Source organism: Talpa europaea (assembly GCF_964194135.1).
Source record: "Talpa europaea genome assembly, chromosome: 10".
NCBI classification, from domain to species: domain Eukaryota; kingdom Metazoa; phylum Chordata; class Mammalia; order Eulipotyphla; family Talpidae; genus Talpa; species Talpa europaea.
Genome location: NC_140077.1, coordinates 95,530,193 through 95,546,397, shown reverse-complemented (window position 1 = coordinate 95,546,397; position 16,205 = coordinate 95,530,193). Strand labels below are relative to the sequence as shown.

At 36.0% G+C, this 16,205-nt stretch overlaps 1 protein-coding gene across 1 annotated transcript in view; it reads right to left on the bottom strand.

The window, feature by feature from the left end:
- Positions 1-1,826: 1,826 nt before the first annotated feature.
- Positions 1,827-16,205, bottom strand: part of ADAM28 (ADAM metallopeptidase domain 28) — a gene marked incomplete at both ends in the record, with an annotated part of 98,656 nt that continues 84,277 nt past the window's right edge. The window contains 9 exons of the mRNA XM_084245570.1: positions 1,827-1,847; positions 3,539-3,604; positions 4,190-4,268; positions 5,182-5,290; positions 7,927-8,005; positions 8,575-8,655; positions 10,937-11,096; positions 12,244-12,346; positions 14,854-15,049. Coding sequence (XP_084101696.1) covers positions 1,827-1,847; positions 3,539-3,604; positions 4,190-4,268; positions 5,182-5,290; positions 7,927-8,005; positions 8,575-8,655; positions 10,937-11,096; positions 12,244-12,346; positions 14,854-15,049 — 894 coding nt within the window. The remainder of the gene's footprint in view (positions 1,848-3,538; positions 3,605-4,189; positions 4,269-5,181; positions 5,291-7,926; positions 8,006-8,574; positions 8,656-10,936; positions 11,097-12,243; positions 12,347-14,853; positions 15,050-16,205) is intronic.

Here is a 16,205-nt window from a genome sequence, read left to right as displayed (position 1 = left end):
CGGAAGAATTAACATTATCAAAATGGCCATCCTACCAAAAGCAATTTACAGATACAATGCTATTCCAATTAAAATTTCAATGTCATTTTTCAAAGAAATAGAAAAAAAATTTGATGAAATTCATATGGAGCCACCAAAAACCCCAAATAGCCAAAACCCTCCTGAAAAAAAACGAAGGGAATGGAGGCATCACTCTCCCAAATTTCAAACTATACTACAAAGCCATAATAATCAAAGCTGCATGGTTTTGGAACCAGAACCGACACATGGACCAATGGAACCGAATAGAAAACCCAGAAATAAACCCACAGATCTATGGTCAATAATCTTTGACAAAGGAGCAAAGAATATGTACTGGCGCAAAAAAAAATTTGTTCAATAAATGGTGCTGGGAAAACTGGGTTGCTACATGCAAAAGAATGAAGCTTGACCACTACCTCACACCATGCACAAAACCAACTCAAAATGGATTAAAGAACTAGACATAAGACCTGAAACCATAAAATATATAGAAGGAAATATAGGCGAAACACTATATGACATGCACCTCAAAGACATCTTTACAGACACATCACCCAAAGCAGTGATGGTGAAGGCAAAGATAAACAGCTGGGACTACATCAAATTAAAGAGCTTCTGCACAGCAAAAGAGACAATAACCAAAACAAAGAGAAACCCCACCGACTGGGAGAACATTTTTGCACCCAACACTAATGATAAAGGACTGATCACAAAAATCTACAAAGAGCTGATGAGACTCAACAAAACAAAGAAAATGATCCAGTCAAAAAATGGGCAAAAGAGCTAAAAAGAAACTTCTACAAAGAGGAAATACAAATGGCCACCAGGCATATGAAAAAATGTTCAACGTCACTTGAAATCAGGGAAATGCAAATCAAAACTACAATGAGATACCATCTCACGCCAGTGAGAATGGCACATATTAAAAAAACTAGCAACAACAAATGTTGGCGAAGTTGTGGAGAAAAAGGAACTCTCCTGCACTGTTGGTGGAAGTGCAAACTGGTCCAACCACTATGGAGAGCTGTGTGGAGATTTCTTGACCTACTAAACATAGAGCTTCCATATGATCCAGCAATTCCACTCCTAGGTATTTATTCAAAGGACACAGAAACATTAATTCTAAAGAGCACCTGCACCTCTATGTTTATAGCAGCACAATTTACAATAGCTAAGCTTTGGAAACAATCCAAGTGCCCAAAAATAGATGACTGGATCAAGAAAATGTGATACATATACACAATGGAATATTACTCAGCATTCAAAAAAGATAAACGCATGCAATTTGCAGCAACATGGATGGAGCTGGAAGGGATCATGCTCAGTGAAATAAGTCAGAAAGAAAAATAAAAATACCAGATAGTCTCACTCATAACAGGAATCTAGAAAACCTAAATGAGGGACCAGGAAAAAGAATAAATATAAGAAAGAAAAAAATAAAAATCAACAAACAACTATGAATAAGAGACACACTTCTGGGGGAGTGGGGAAAGGAGAGATTGGGGTCAAAATCAGGGGGTTGCAATTGTATGGGGAATATAAAAATAATAAAAAAAAGAGTTACCTTCCTTCTCACAAATATATAGAATGGAAATTTTAAATACATGCAAAGATTCTCAAGGGTATGCATCTCTTGAAAAATTTCATATAATCTCTTTAAAGTATACCATGAATCAACAAATGGTAACCTCCCTGGGTATCAAGAACAAATAACAGGATGTATAGAAAGTATATTTCTCTTTCATCCAGTATGCCCAACCATCCATGTTGGTCATTTACGCACCAATCCCTGTATAACTGTTGTTTCAGACTTTTGGATTTGAGTCCTATAAAAAGAAAAAAATTTAAATGATCAACTTTCCCTAAAAATGTAAATATTCTAAACTATCAAATTATTAAAAAAATAAAGTTAATTCTTTTTAATAAATTGAGATTTCACAGTAAAGGAACAGATCCATACAAGGGATAAAAGGGATAGTAGGGATAGAAGGTAATATTAAACACCACACCAGATCCCAATATTTGTTAGACTAATTAGCAAAATAATATGGAGATAGTGGTGAGGTCACTAGAAGAGTTATGAGATACTGGGTGGTTATTTTATGGAAAATCTCCTTCATCTTATTGAGAAAATAAGATGGTTATTGGCCAAGGAAGGCATTGTGTTACTATCCACTCCCATAGTCATAGAGGCAATACTATTAGTTAACTTATTCTAGAAAGACACAGTTAGGCCTTTTCTCCTTGACAATAAGAATGCTGCACAAATGATAATAGCTTGACAGGATCTCTTACCTTAGGTATGGACATTGCTTTGTCCTTGAGAGCAGCAGAGGGAAGTACTTTTGTGTCTCTGTGCTATATTAGGAACAAAAATAGGTAGGTCATTAAAAATGTTATACATTTTTCATCTTACACCCATTCCCTTATTTAAATCATTCCTTACCTCCTCATCAAACATTTAAACTCTATTCAACTTTCAGGGTCTAGTTAAAATTCCTATTAGTCAATGGATCATCCTCCTACTTGAACCAATATGAACCCATTCATTTTCCATTTATCATATTCTTCTCATTTGTATCATTAAATATAACACAAATAATATTTGAGGAAAGTAAATGCCCCATAATAGATATGACCTTGTTTTCCTCACTACTAATGTAAAAATTCTTGAAAAAAGTACTTCTCGGATATACTCAGGACAAATGTGCTTCATATCAGGTTAACTTAGGGAGCACCTGAAAAAGATTCCATGGATTTCAAGACATGATTCATATTAGGTATTTTTAAAAACCATCAGTGACCTTTTGATACTTACAAGGAATGAGGAAGATGATACAGATGTAGGAATTGGTGGTGGTGGAAAATCTGGCTTTGTAATTAACTAGCAAGAAAGAAAAAATAATAATTCAAAGGTGAGGCCTTGAAAACAGATGTACTTAATTCAAAAGTTTGAATCACTTTCAGAAATGAAGACTTGATGACCCTGCCCATGAGAATTATTTAAACCTGCCAGTTCAATTGTTTGTACACAACAGAAATAAGCTCAGTAACAACAGACACATGATGAACATGGCACTTTTGGAACAGTTTGGTACTATTCACTCTATCAGGTTTGCAGCCCCATTATTCAGGTGTAGGGGCTTAAATGGGGCATAATGGAGATACATCCATCCTCACATTTTATTTATTTATTTATTTATTTATTTATTTATTTGTTTGTTTGTTTGTTTGTTTGTTTGTTTGTTTTTGTGGGACCCTCGCCGGTGGCCGGGGATCGAACTGGCGCTGCAGAGACTGCGGGCAGCCTCGCAACCCAGCGCTCAACCACTGCGCCACCGGGGAGGCCCATCCTCACATTTTATATTTTAAAAAAGTTTGGCAGAAAAATGTGTATTTTATATTAATAGTCCACAGATTTCCTGAGATACAGTTGGGTGTTGTGGGTTACAACTTTCACTAGTATTTCCTTGAGGTCAGACTGAAAGTAATAATATTAGAAAAGTTGATAACTCACAAAAGAAGCTGGAGGCTCATTGCCTTCTACTGGCACATCTGGGGCATGATTCTTCATCTGCCTCATCTGAAAATATATTTTAAAATGAAATAAGTTTCCTAGCTTTAGCTTCCAAACAAACAGCCCTTTCAGGGCCTTGAAGATCAGAACTAAGGTGACACCAAGAGACCAGACAAGAAATCACTGAGGCCCAACTGCTGCCTTCTGCTGTGTCCAGTCTCCATCAAAGAAATTACTAACATTGCCATTGCCACAAAGCAAACTCAGATAAAACCTCTAAACCTGTAGAGTATAACCAGTCGTTAAGCATATGTCACACAAAATACATTATTGTTGCAAATGGGAAATTAAGGTGAAGTCACAGAGAGAGAGCAAAGGGGGTGGGGGTACTTGGCATCTGCCATAATTGTTCTCTTTATTCTCTTGGCATTTTGTGAACCCCAGCAAGCCAACCTCTGCATTTTAAGGAGACTTTTGTGCATTTAACAACAGACAAAAGAGAACTTTCTAAATGTTTTGTTGCAGAAACCACAGTCCTTACTGTATACTAACTAGAAGGGTGGATTTGAATATAAATGATAGATAAAGGTCAGAATGACCACAGTAAGAGAATCACAAATTGGAGCCAATGTAGTAGAGTTTATGGTTCACCTCTTGGGGCTGGACAGCCTTCCCTGTCTGTAGCTTCCTCTTCCGTTGGTGTGTTTTGGTGCCACTGGTAGATGGTGGCCTGGGTATGAAAAGCATATCAGATAATTTGACTTAGCGGTTCCTGTACCATGAGGGGACAACTCAATAGAAGTTTACCAACTTCCTTTGTCCACTGTACCATTCTTGTTTATTGACTGGGGTTTTCATCTGCTCCCTAGAAATGCATCAGGCTTCCTTTTCCTGAAATTCACAATCGCCAGCACTGACTTTCTTTTTGATTTTCTGCAGAACCTTCAGTCCTAATAATGCTGTTGAATACAACTCTTATATAAATTGTCATTTTATTAATGATTTATTCATTCAATACTTATTGAAAGCCCATTTGGGGTGAATAAGTTAATATTTAAATAATGCTAGGAACATATTGTAGTATTGAGGTCATATGTGGAAGACTGATCTAAGTTCAAGTCAAGGCTTATCACTTACTTTGTAAAATTTTGAACATGTTGGTCAAGGTCGCTGAGCTTCTGTTTCATATTAATAAAAATATGAAATACTTCACCTTGTCAGATTATTTTAAACATGAATATATTACATTATTTTATTACAAAACAGAATAGTTATGACCTCATGAGGCTCCTGAGAAAATTGAATAAGATAATGTATATATGAAAGGATTTAGCACAGCACTTGTCACAAAGATAGTGATCAATAAATGTTACATACTGTTTTCTTTTAAGTGTAAAAAATATTTAATAATGAGTTGTTATTACTCTTATAACTATACATATAGCAATTAACAGAAGAAAGACACATTTTGTTGGAAAGGATTTTTCAGTAAAAGACCCAGACGCTGGTCTAAGAAAAATGTACCCATACTTAGCTTTGAGTATTTGAATGAAACCAAAACTAAATTTACAAATTTGGTCATACCCATGAAGTTAAAGTACAACAGAGGTAAAAAAATTCCCCAAAGCAAGATGAAGGTTTACCTCTGGACTTTCTTCTGCTTTCCTCTGGTGCTTTGGTGCCGGATTACTATAGCAACCACCACAAATATGACCGCTACGGGGAATAGCACCCCAACCACAATGGAGAAATCTGCAAAAAAGAGAACCCAAGTCTACTGAGGATATGATAAATTCACATACACTTATCATGCTTGCCCTTATTTCTTTAGTTAGCACAAGTTCTATCTTCTCTTCAAAGAATATACATTCCCTGGAAAAACTCTCATAGCCAGTAAAATGAACATGTATGTTGACCATGATGATTGTAATAATATTTGGATCGAGGAAGTAAAAAGGAAATCTATATGCAACATTTATTATGACGTAAGTAAAACACAATACTACTACAAATTCTAAGGTGTTCATAATAATTGGAAGATGAGCTAAGAGATTAGAGAGAATATGAAATATAAAGGATGGCAGAACAAGAGTGAAACATTTTAAAAATCCATTCTTGGAACAAAACAGAAAAAGAAATTGAAGCTTTTAATCATTTTCTTGTCAGTAGCAAATAAGTAGCTAAACCGTGAATAAGAAAACCAATTAAGCTATAACTAAGTGTTCTGATGTTTACTTTAGACTGGAATTATTATGTATAGAAAAAATGTTAATGACCCTGAGAATTAGGAATGGTTTGAACAAGTATTGCTGGGTCTATATGTTATTTTCCTTAACGTACTATTCAAAGTTATAGATATAATACCATTCTTTTGCTCTCACAAAATTAGTGTAGCCTCAGTTATTTCACATTAGCTATCAGTATCTACTTCCAAAAAGTTGTGAAAGCAAAACTATGACTCAAAAAATCAAATCCAACCCTACCTACAGTTCATGCTTTCTAATTAGCAAAAGAAACAAATTCTTATACATGCAATCTCAGGAAGTTTAATTAGATACATCCTTTGCGAAAAAAGAATTTACTCATAGGGATGATTTAGCAAATTGATAAATTCACACAAAGATTTCCAGAAGAGTGAAGTCATAATTTAAAAGTATTTTTCATGAGCCTTGAAAGAGATTTCAAATGATGCATTAAATGAGTCATTTAAAGAGATTTTTAATTAAAAGAGTTGATTATGTTTATGTATCTATCCCCCTACCCTATCCAAATCCTGATGACAAATATGAAATAGCATGTGTGTTTGTATATATTTACACAATTTGTTTGTTGTTGTTAAATAATCCCTATAAAGTCCATTAGTTTTATTTTTCCTTACATGCTTTTAAAATAGCTACTTAATTAAAACTAATCATCAGGCTTTGTCTGTTATTCTCTTTTTATTAGTTTGATGTAATTTATAAAATCATAGATCACTAGAAAAATAGTAAAAAATGTTTAGAAATTAAAGATAGGACATAAAAAATTTAGGGGGACAGAAAAAGAGTAAACTATAGCTACAAGTACTGGAAATAATGCTATTCTTTCTTGGGAAGTATAACAAAGAATCAATAAACTTTTAAAAAGCCCAATCATCAGAAGTAGATGCTATTTTTTCCTAGGAAATCAAAAAAGAGTCTGAGGTGGAGAAAGATGATTCACTCAGGTACCCCCCGACCCCACCCACACACACATCCCCATCCCCATCCCCTGTGTATATAGAACAAGAATCAACTCAGGACAAAGCCCTAGTAACTGCTCCCTAGAAGCAATGGGGAGACCTACGAGCCTGAAGCAGAACAGAGGCTAATTCCAGATGCCCGCAGATGAGAAGAGGGGAGAATCAGGAGAGAGCTGAGCAAGTACAACCCTCTCTGTGAGTAAATGCATTGAAGCATCCTCTCCTTAGGGCAATTTGGAGGTGGGAATTCCCACCCTGGTTGTTTCCTACCCAGTGACCTGTATGGAAACCTGCCTGCCTACCTATAGAGCTAACAGTCAGATCTCCCATAAGGAGATATAAAAACAAACAACATGAAGGCCACACAGTGACTATATTCCATATAAATTATCTTTCTGAATGAGACCAGAAAAGTGGAACAGAACCCATTTTAAAACTTGTAATAATAGAAACATTCCTTAAACTGAAGAAAAAACTAAATCTTCATTTTGAAAAGTCTTACTGGACAGCAATCAAGAAAATGAGAACACCCAAGCATAACAAGATGATAAATTTTCATTACACAGCAAGTCTAAAAGCAGGTAAGTACAAATACTACCAATGATTTTTTAAAGGGGTTAAAAACATCAACAAAATAAGTATAGCCTCAGTTATTTCATATTAGACATCATCAGGTACACAAACACACAATCATGCAAAGAAAACCCATGTGATCTAATTCAAATCAACTTAATACTACATTCAACTAAGGGTCACATATCCTGAAGGAAAACATCATAATGAAACGCAAGATTGTTCTGAAAAACAGAATAATCAAACCTCAAAGAAGTACAGATAATTCAGAAAATATAATCAAACCTACAAAAAATAATCTCAGTGCATGTTAGGTCAAAGCTGCTATGATATGGAAGAATCATAAAGCAAGAAAATTGGGGAAATGAAAACAAGATTGCAGATACAAACTCTGAGGAAATGTTTTGGTATAAGGACATGGAAAACATGATTGAAAAGTTGTTAAAGGGACTATGAAAATTAATACTGTGAGTTCAAGGTCTAAAGAATAGACATTCCAAGAGGAGGAAAAAAGAGGCAATAAATCTTATGTAATGAAAAGGAAAGCTTGGAAGAAAAGAACAGTTTTCTCAGGTTAGAAGGCAGTGTCACCTACTGTAGACCATGGAGGAGTCGTCACAGTCAGGTGGGGCCCATCCTTCCTCACACTGACACTGCAGCTCATGGTCACACACCTAGGAGAGCAAAGATCCTGTTAGTTTCCACCTCACACTGACCACCAAGCACAGTCCCTATTCATCTTCAACCAAAGCCAATCTGAAAAGGGAATAACTCCTGCTTCACAGCCTGTACCAGCTACATAGTGGTTGAGTCAATAATAAACATTTCAGTATTAGGTTCTGAGAAAAGCTTTTTTTTCTTTTTTAAAAAATACATTTCTTTTTATATTTTATATCATTTTTCATTTTTTGTACAATGTTTGATTTCTCCTCTCAAGTGTAATCCCCATAAAATTCCAACCACCAAGACACCCGTGCATCATTGCCATAGTGCCTTGTGCGCTTTCCTCCCCTGTTTTGATCCCTCTCCCTCCCTGCCCCCCCATGTCTCTGATTATTTATAGTTTGCCTACTAGTTTTGTCTTTTCTTTTTTTAGAAAAGAGTTACCGCAAACCAAACTACTTAGTGTTAAATGACCAATAATTTTAACCATTTAATGTTGAAATACTACTTTAACATCATCAAAGCTGACATAAAATTATGTACGGATGAGCAGGCTGAGGGAAACATTCTCAGAACTTACAGCATGTCCTTTGCACTTAGAAGAGCAGTTCGTCGACTTGTAGGCCCTCTCCATATCCACGCACTCTCCATTAATGCACACCTGAAAGAGATGTGAAGATGAAGCTGATGTTCAAGTCCAAAGGCTTCAGCTCTGCAAACTTGATTCTTTGGAATGTAATCTTAGTTTAACCATTATTGCTATTACAAACTTATATTTCCAATAGGGAAAGCACAGTATCCTTTAGGAACTAGGAAGATGATATCTAAGTAATTTTACTATAAAAGATTTTTAAAAGGATCTTTAAAGATTTCCTCATTTTACTGCATTCCTTGTGGGTGATTTCCTTACTCAATCTCAAGTCCAGCTTTTAAAGACTGAATTTTTTTATTATATATTTTATTTTTATATTCACCATACAATTGCGACCCCCTTATTTTGACCCCAATCCCTCCCCTCCCTGCCCCCCACCCCCCATAGAGTGTCTCTGGTTCATAATTATTTGTTGATTTTGATTTTTACTTTCTTATAGTTATTCTTTTTCCTGGTCCCTTATTTAAGTTTTCTAGATTCCTGCTATGAGTGAGACCATCTGGTATTTTTCTTTTTCTTTCTGGCTTATTTTGCTGAGCATGATCCCTTCCAGCTCCATCCATGTTGCTGCAAATTGCATGTGTTTATCTTTTTTGAATGCTGAGTAATATCCCATGGTGTATATGTATCACATCTTCTTGATCCAGTCATCTATTTTTGGGCATTTGGGTTGTTTCAAAGCTTAACTATTGTAAACAGTGCTGCTATAAACATAGGGGTACAAGTGCTCTTTGGAATTGATGTTTCTGTGTCCTTTGGGTAAATACCTAGGAGTGGAATTGCTGGATCATATGGAAGCTCTATGTTTAGTAGGTCAAGAAATCTCCACACAGCTCTCCATAGTGGCTAGACCAGTTTGCACTCCCACCAGCAGTGCAGGAGAGTTCCTTTTTCTCCACAACCTTACCAACATTTGTTGTTGCTAGTTTTTTTTACTATGTGCTATTCTCACTGGTGTAAGATGGTATCTCATGGTAGTTTTGATTTGCATTTCCCTGATTACAAGTGATGTTGAACATTTTTTCATATGCCTGTTGGCCATTTGCATTTCCTCTTCAGAGAAGTTTCTTTTTAGCTCTTCTGCCCATTTTTTTTCTTTTTTAAATATTGACTTTTTTTTTTTTTTAAAGATTTATTTATTTATTTATACAAGCACTGGGTACAGCCAGAAGCGCGGGAGGGTGAGAGAATTCACCGGAGCCAGAGCTGGGAGCAGAGCAGGCATAAGGACAGAAGTACACTGCTGAGGGGAGCAGCGGGTGGCAGGAGAGGTCTGTGTGCCATGTGGGACCCTCCTCCAGTGGCCGGGGAGCTGCCGGGGGATCCAACCAGCACTACAGAGGCTACGGGCAGCTTCGCAGCCCAGCGCTCAACTGCTGCGCCACTGGGGAGGCCCTCTTCTGCGCAATTTTTTGACTGGATTATTTTCTTTGTTTTTTTGTTGAGTCTCATCAGGTCTTTGTAGATTTTTGTGATCAGTCCTTTATCATTAGTGTTGTGTGCAAAAATGTTCTCCCAGTCGGTGGGGTTTCTCTTTGTTTTTGTTATTGTAAAGACTGAATATTTAGGGCCTACCCTGGTGGCGCAGCGGTTGAGCGCTGGGCTGTGAAGCTGCCCACAGCCTCTGCAGTGCCGGTTCGATCCCCGGCCACCAGCGAGGGTCCCACATGCGCGCAGATCTCTCCTGCCATGCCCGCTGCTCCCCTCAGCAGTGTGTTTCTTTGGTCTGCCTGTTCTGTTCCCCGCTGTGGCTCTGGTGAAATCTATCAACCTCCTGTGCTTCTGACTGTACCCAGTGCTTGTATAAATAAATAAATAAATCTTTAAAAAAATAAAGACTTAATATTTAGCACTGAGTTCAGCATTGCACATGATACAAGGTATCCATCCCAAACAAAAAATCATGGAAAACATGTTAATGTCATCTGATCTGCAATATTAAAATGATGTTCATTTATATAAAAATTCTTTATACTTATCAGAATGATTATCATTGAAAACCTACTGATTTGGGGACAGTAAAATTTTCCTACATTAATGACATAGTGCTGAATATACAATAGGTCATTATTAAATACCACTAAAGAAATGAATGCATGCATAAGTGAATGGCATACACATTGCCTGAAAGCTGTGCTCCTTGATACAAAAGAAGGCCACGAGAAACAAACAATAAGACAAGACAAAAACCAAAAAGGATACTGGATTGTTGGAAAAGTCATTCAAAGAAAAATGCATCATGATTTTTCTGACAACACAGTATTTTAAGTAAAAGTCAACCTGAACTAACCTTCTTGTTTTCACACTTAGTTCCATTAGCTACCATGCCTATTTCTTCACTGTTTTCTTCAGGATCAAATGTTTTACATGTCAGGAAGGTTACTATCCGTCCTTTCCAGGGCAAGTTATTTGATCCACCATGACAGAACAATTTCCCACACATGACATCACTGAGGAAAAGCCAAAATTTGCTACAGTTGAAATACCACCTTTCAAAATACATTGTTATGCACATGTTAATCAGCCTTCTGACCATCAGTAAGTAGCTAAAGGTATTTCTCTTTGCAGCAGAGATTGCTAGTTCTCTTTAATATCAATTCACCCATTCTTCTTAATAATAAAAGCATTGAATGTAAGCAAAATACTGCAGATTCCCATGCAGTATTTAAAAAAAAAACACTTTGAAAAATGTTGATCTTGCTTGACCTCTTGCTATATATTATTTAGAGCAGATACAGAGGTTAATCCATTACAATTTTAAGTCACTTTTTAAAATTAAATTTCTTTTATTCAAATATGATTTTTCCATTTTTACTTTCTGGTTTAAGTTTTTTTTTTTAAAGATTATGAGATACTTTATTTATTTTTGTCTTTTCCTTTGCTGTTTCATTTTATTTTCCCCCCACACCCCCTCAGGTGTAGTCCCCATAGAGTTTCCTTCCCCAAGGCACCCGTGCACCATCACCTCAGTCCCCTGTGCTCCTCCCTCCCTCCCTCTGACCCCTCTCCCTCCTCCTGCCCTGCAGGATGTTGCTGGTTTATAATTGTCCGTTTTTGCTTTGTTGTGTTTTGTACTGTTATTATTATTTTTTATTAAGTCAATTTGTATGCAGAATAGCTTGGTAGCTTTTGTAATTTTTTCCGTAATATAAATATGAAAAGTAAAATAAATTCTTTAGGTAATTCTCAATCTTTTCTCTTACTAAGAGTTTTCCTTATGTAATTCCATGGCAAGCTTAAATAAAACTATACAAACATTGTACTGATTTTTCATCTAACTCTAGAATCATCATAGAAAATATTAAATGAAAAACCATGTTTTTGCTCAAATATGCATTCAGTTCTACAATGCATACTTTGGTATCCTCTGAATTATTCAACATGAGGGACTTGAAGAAAGAGATCATTTACTTGATTTTTTAAAAACCCAGAATTAGCCTAATCATGGCTCACTCAATAGTCACTCAATAATGTTTATCAAATGAATGATGTTCAAATTTACTTTCAATTTAAATGAATAAAGCATAATGTGTGGTTGGGGTGTGCTTCTGCCCTAAGTCTATGGAGAAGGAAGGTTCAAACAATAAGGGCACTTACTTTGCTTTACAAGGAACTCGTGTGCCATCGACTTTGCGACAGTACCCGTACTTCGACCCACCTCCATTCCTGCTATAACACGATTTGTCAGCAACCTGGCTCCCTGAGACCAGGCATGATCAGTAGGGACATATTTGAAAAGAAAAGAGATAAGAAATCCAATGTTACAAAGGACTAGCGATATATATAAAACCATCATTAGAAGCACTATTTTAATTTAAACCAATTGACCATTCTTAGAAATATTGCCTGCAATAATTGATATTAAATAGTGCTGCAATAAACAGAGGAGCACAGGTATCCTTTTGAATTAATGTTTTTGTGTCCTTTCGGTAGATTCCTAGGAGTGGAATTGATGGGTCATATGGTAGAGCTCCATTTTAAGTAGTTTGAGGAAACTCCACACAGCTTTCCATAGTGGTTAGAGAGTTTTCCTTCCCACCAGTAGAAGAGTTCCTTTTTCTCCACATCCTCACCAATATTTGTTGCCTGTTTTTTTAATATGTGCCATTCTCACTGGTATAAGGTGCTATCTCCTTGTGGTTTTGATTTGCATTTCCCTGTAAGATATGGAAACAACCCAAATACCCAAAAATAGATGACTAGATCAAGAAGATGTGGTATATACATACACAACAGAATACTATTCAGCAATCAAAAAAGATAAACTTATGCCATTCACAGCAACATGGATGGAACTGGAAGGGATTATGCTCAGTGAAATAAGCCAGGAGGAAAAAGAAAAATATCAGATGGTTTCACTTATAGGAGGAATACAGGGGACTAGATAAGGGATCAAGAAAAAAAATAACAATAATAAAAAAATAAGTAGGCAACTATAAATCAGAGACATTCTGCAAGGGAGGGGGAGGCAGAGGGATCAAAAATGGTGATGGTTCATGGGTAAATTGGTGGTGGGAATTTTACAGGGAATATACCTGAGAGGAGAAAGCATACAAGCATACACTGTACAAAATGAGCAATGCTGTTAAATATATATATATATATTTTTTAACAGAGAAAATAGTTGCTGGTCAGTAGTATGTACTAACCATTATTATCATCATTCCCATCTATCTACAAAGAAATGGAGGATCGTATTGATTAAATCATACAGAGAAAGAAAGATCTGATTTTACACCCATTTCTACCTAAGTCTAACACTTGTGTTCCTTCTCTGTTCTGGATTGTCCCCATTTAAGATCAGAATGTAAGACCAGGAAAATTTGAATCTAGTCTGTGAATAACCATCAAACTATGTTAAAATTAATTTTAGAGGGCCTCCCCTGGTGGTGCAGCGGTTGAGTGCTGGGCTGTGAGGCTGCCTGCAGCCTCTGCAGCGCTAGTTTGTTCCCCAGCCGCCGGCGAGGGTCCCACAAAAAAAACAAAAACAAAAACAAAACAAAAAACAAAAAAACACCAAAAAAAACAATTAATTTTAGAAATTGAAGATAATGCACTGAATGGTTTCAAGAAAAAGTAATAAACCTATTATAATTTTTTAAACTCAAACCATTTTAAATGAATTTCATGTTTCAATAGGTAGGATGATCATTTATTACCGAATGTTCTCACTGTATCTTTAGAACATATATAGGCTCTTTATTATTATAATAAATATCATCAATGAAATAATTAATGAGGTATAGATAATTAGGAAAAAGGATATCATTAATCCCAAACTTCAGATTTATTACTCTAATATTGTAAAAAGTATTGTTCATATAGCCATATTCAGTATCAAGCTGCTTTATAAGTTACTTTATCCCAATTAACAATAAAACAATATAATTGCTTCCTTTCCCTAAGGCATTAAATAATAACAAAGCTATTAAGTACTGGATTGGCTACATATGCTATAATTTATTTGACTGTTTCTTATTCTTGAACTAGCCAATTTAATTATGTACCATCATTTAAAAATAATTGAGTGAAAAACCTTATAAATTAATATTCCTAGCTATAATTGCTAAGGAAAAGACTACAGAAGCTTCCTTTTAGATTGTACATGCATTTTTCCAATTCTCTATTAAAAAATGAAATTGTGGAAATTCAGGCTGACTCTCAGATAAACAGAATTATTTTTTATTGTAAGTCCACCTAAAATATTACATAAGATACATCTTTAGGGGCCTCCCTGGTGGCGCAAGGGGTTAAGATGCAACCTATGAAGCTATCTGCAGCCTCTGCAGCACGAGTTTAATCCCAGCCAGGGAGATACCCACATGGCACAGCAGACCCCTCCTGTCTCGCCTGCTGCTCCACTCAGCAGTGTATTTCAGTCAGTCTGCCTGTTCTGCTCCCTACTCTGTCTCTGGTGAGTTGTCTCACCCCTGCATCTCTGGCCTGTACCCCCATTCTTGTATGCATAAATTAATAAATCTTTAAAAAAAAGATACACCTTTAAAAATTGTAAAGTATAAATTTAACTGGGCCAGTCTTATTTTTATTCATTTAAAACAACATCCATAATTGTGATTTTGAGCAACAATACAGAATCTAAGAAAGGAGAATGAAGCAGAATATTGCTTTAGTCATGATGTATCACCTGGAATGACAGGAATTTGCAGAGGGAGGCAAGGAGTGCTTAATGCTGGAGTCTGCTCTTACCTGATCCCCACAGCTGGGTGCACTGGTCCTGCAGTGTGGGGCAAGACCCCTTGAGGCAGTAGCCCTTTCCATTTTGGCAAGGGAAGCCATTGATCCGGAATCGATCATCAGGGCAAATACCAGATTTACCATCACACATTTCTGGCAGGTCACACTCATCTTTTGCTGGTCTGCACACTGCACCAGCCTTTTTAAACTGTAGGGGAATAAAGAAGGAGAGTAATCTATATTCCACCCAACCTCTCAAATTATTAATACATAATGTTTTCCCTTTGGTCTTTGACAATCATTCCATTCCAATCATTCTATCATTCTACCCAAATTTACATTTGCTTTGTATAAACTAAAGCTATCTTACAATATCACTTCTTTGACTTTAACCAAGGCTGTTAAATCTTTAAGGCAATCAATATTTCTGAATGGGTAGTACCAACACTACAGAAACGTCAATGAGAAGAGTGCATAAAACCAAGCAACATCTTAAATGCAAAGAAGGAAGTTATTACTCTTTTTGTTGACTCCGTCTTTGTAATATTTTCTTGGAGATTTAAACCTACAATTTCAGAGATTTATTGACATGAATCTTCTGTATTAACAAAGATAAGTTTACATGTGCTCAGTCAGCATGTTCTGGAAACCTTCCCAGGCATCACATTTCCTAACTCCGAGTTCTTTTTATTGTATATTTGACTATTTCTTCCTATGGAATAATTTATCATGAGAGAGTCATTTGATATATTAATTCAATTGCAATTTATTACTACAAGCCCTATCTTTATATCATTAGAGCAATCTTAGAACAAATTGTAATTTGAAAGTGAATTTGAAGAGAACTGTGTGTACACTGGAAGCATCTCTTTCCCTATTTGGAGAAATCAAACATGCTCTCATAAGGGAAAAAAATGAAGAAAAGAAAAAATTCAATATATTTATACTGGTGACCCAGAAGAAAATCTAAATTTGAATTGGAGCTTATGAGATCCTCCAAATGCAATGGCCACTGCCTTGGTCAGATTCACCTTCATCAGCTGTCACACAGACCATGCTTACACCTTCTGTCTGTCTTTGTTCTCGCTTTTAGCCTTCTCATTTGGATTTTTTTTCTTTCTCTGTATACCTATTTTAAATCTGTTTATTGCTTTCGGACTAAGTTAGAAATCTCACATTTCATGAAGTTTCTTTTGACTTCTTTAATGCAAATTGCTGCTCCTGTTTTCTGCATGTGATAGGAAAAGAGCCTAGAATTCAAATTTAGAAGATACAGGTTTGAATCTTGCTCTAGTGGCAGGTATTTATCTTTAGAAAGCAAATTTAATCCCTCTGAAAATCCATTTCCTACTCTAATATCTTCT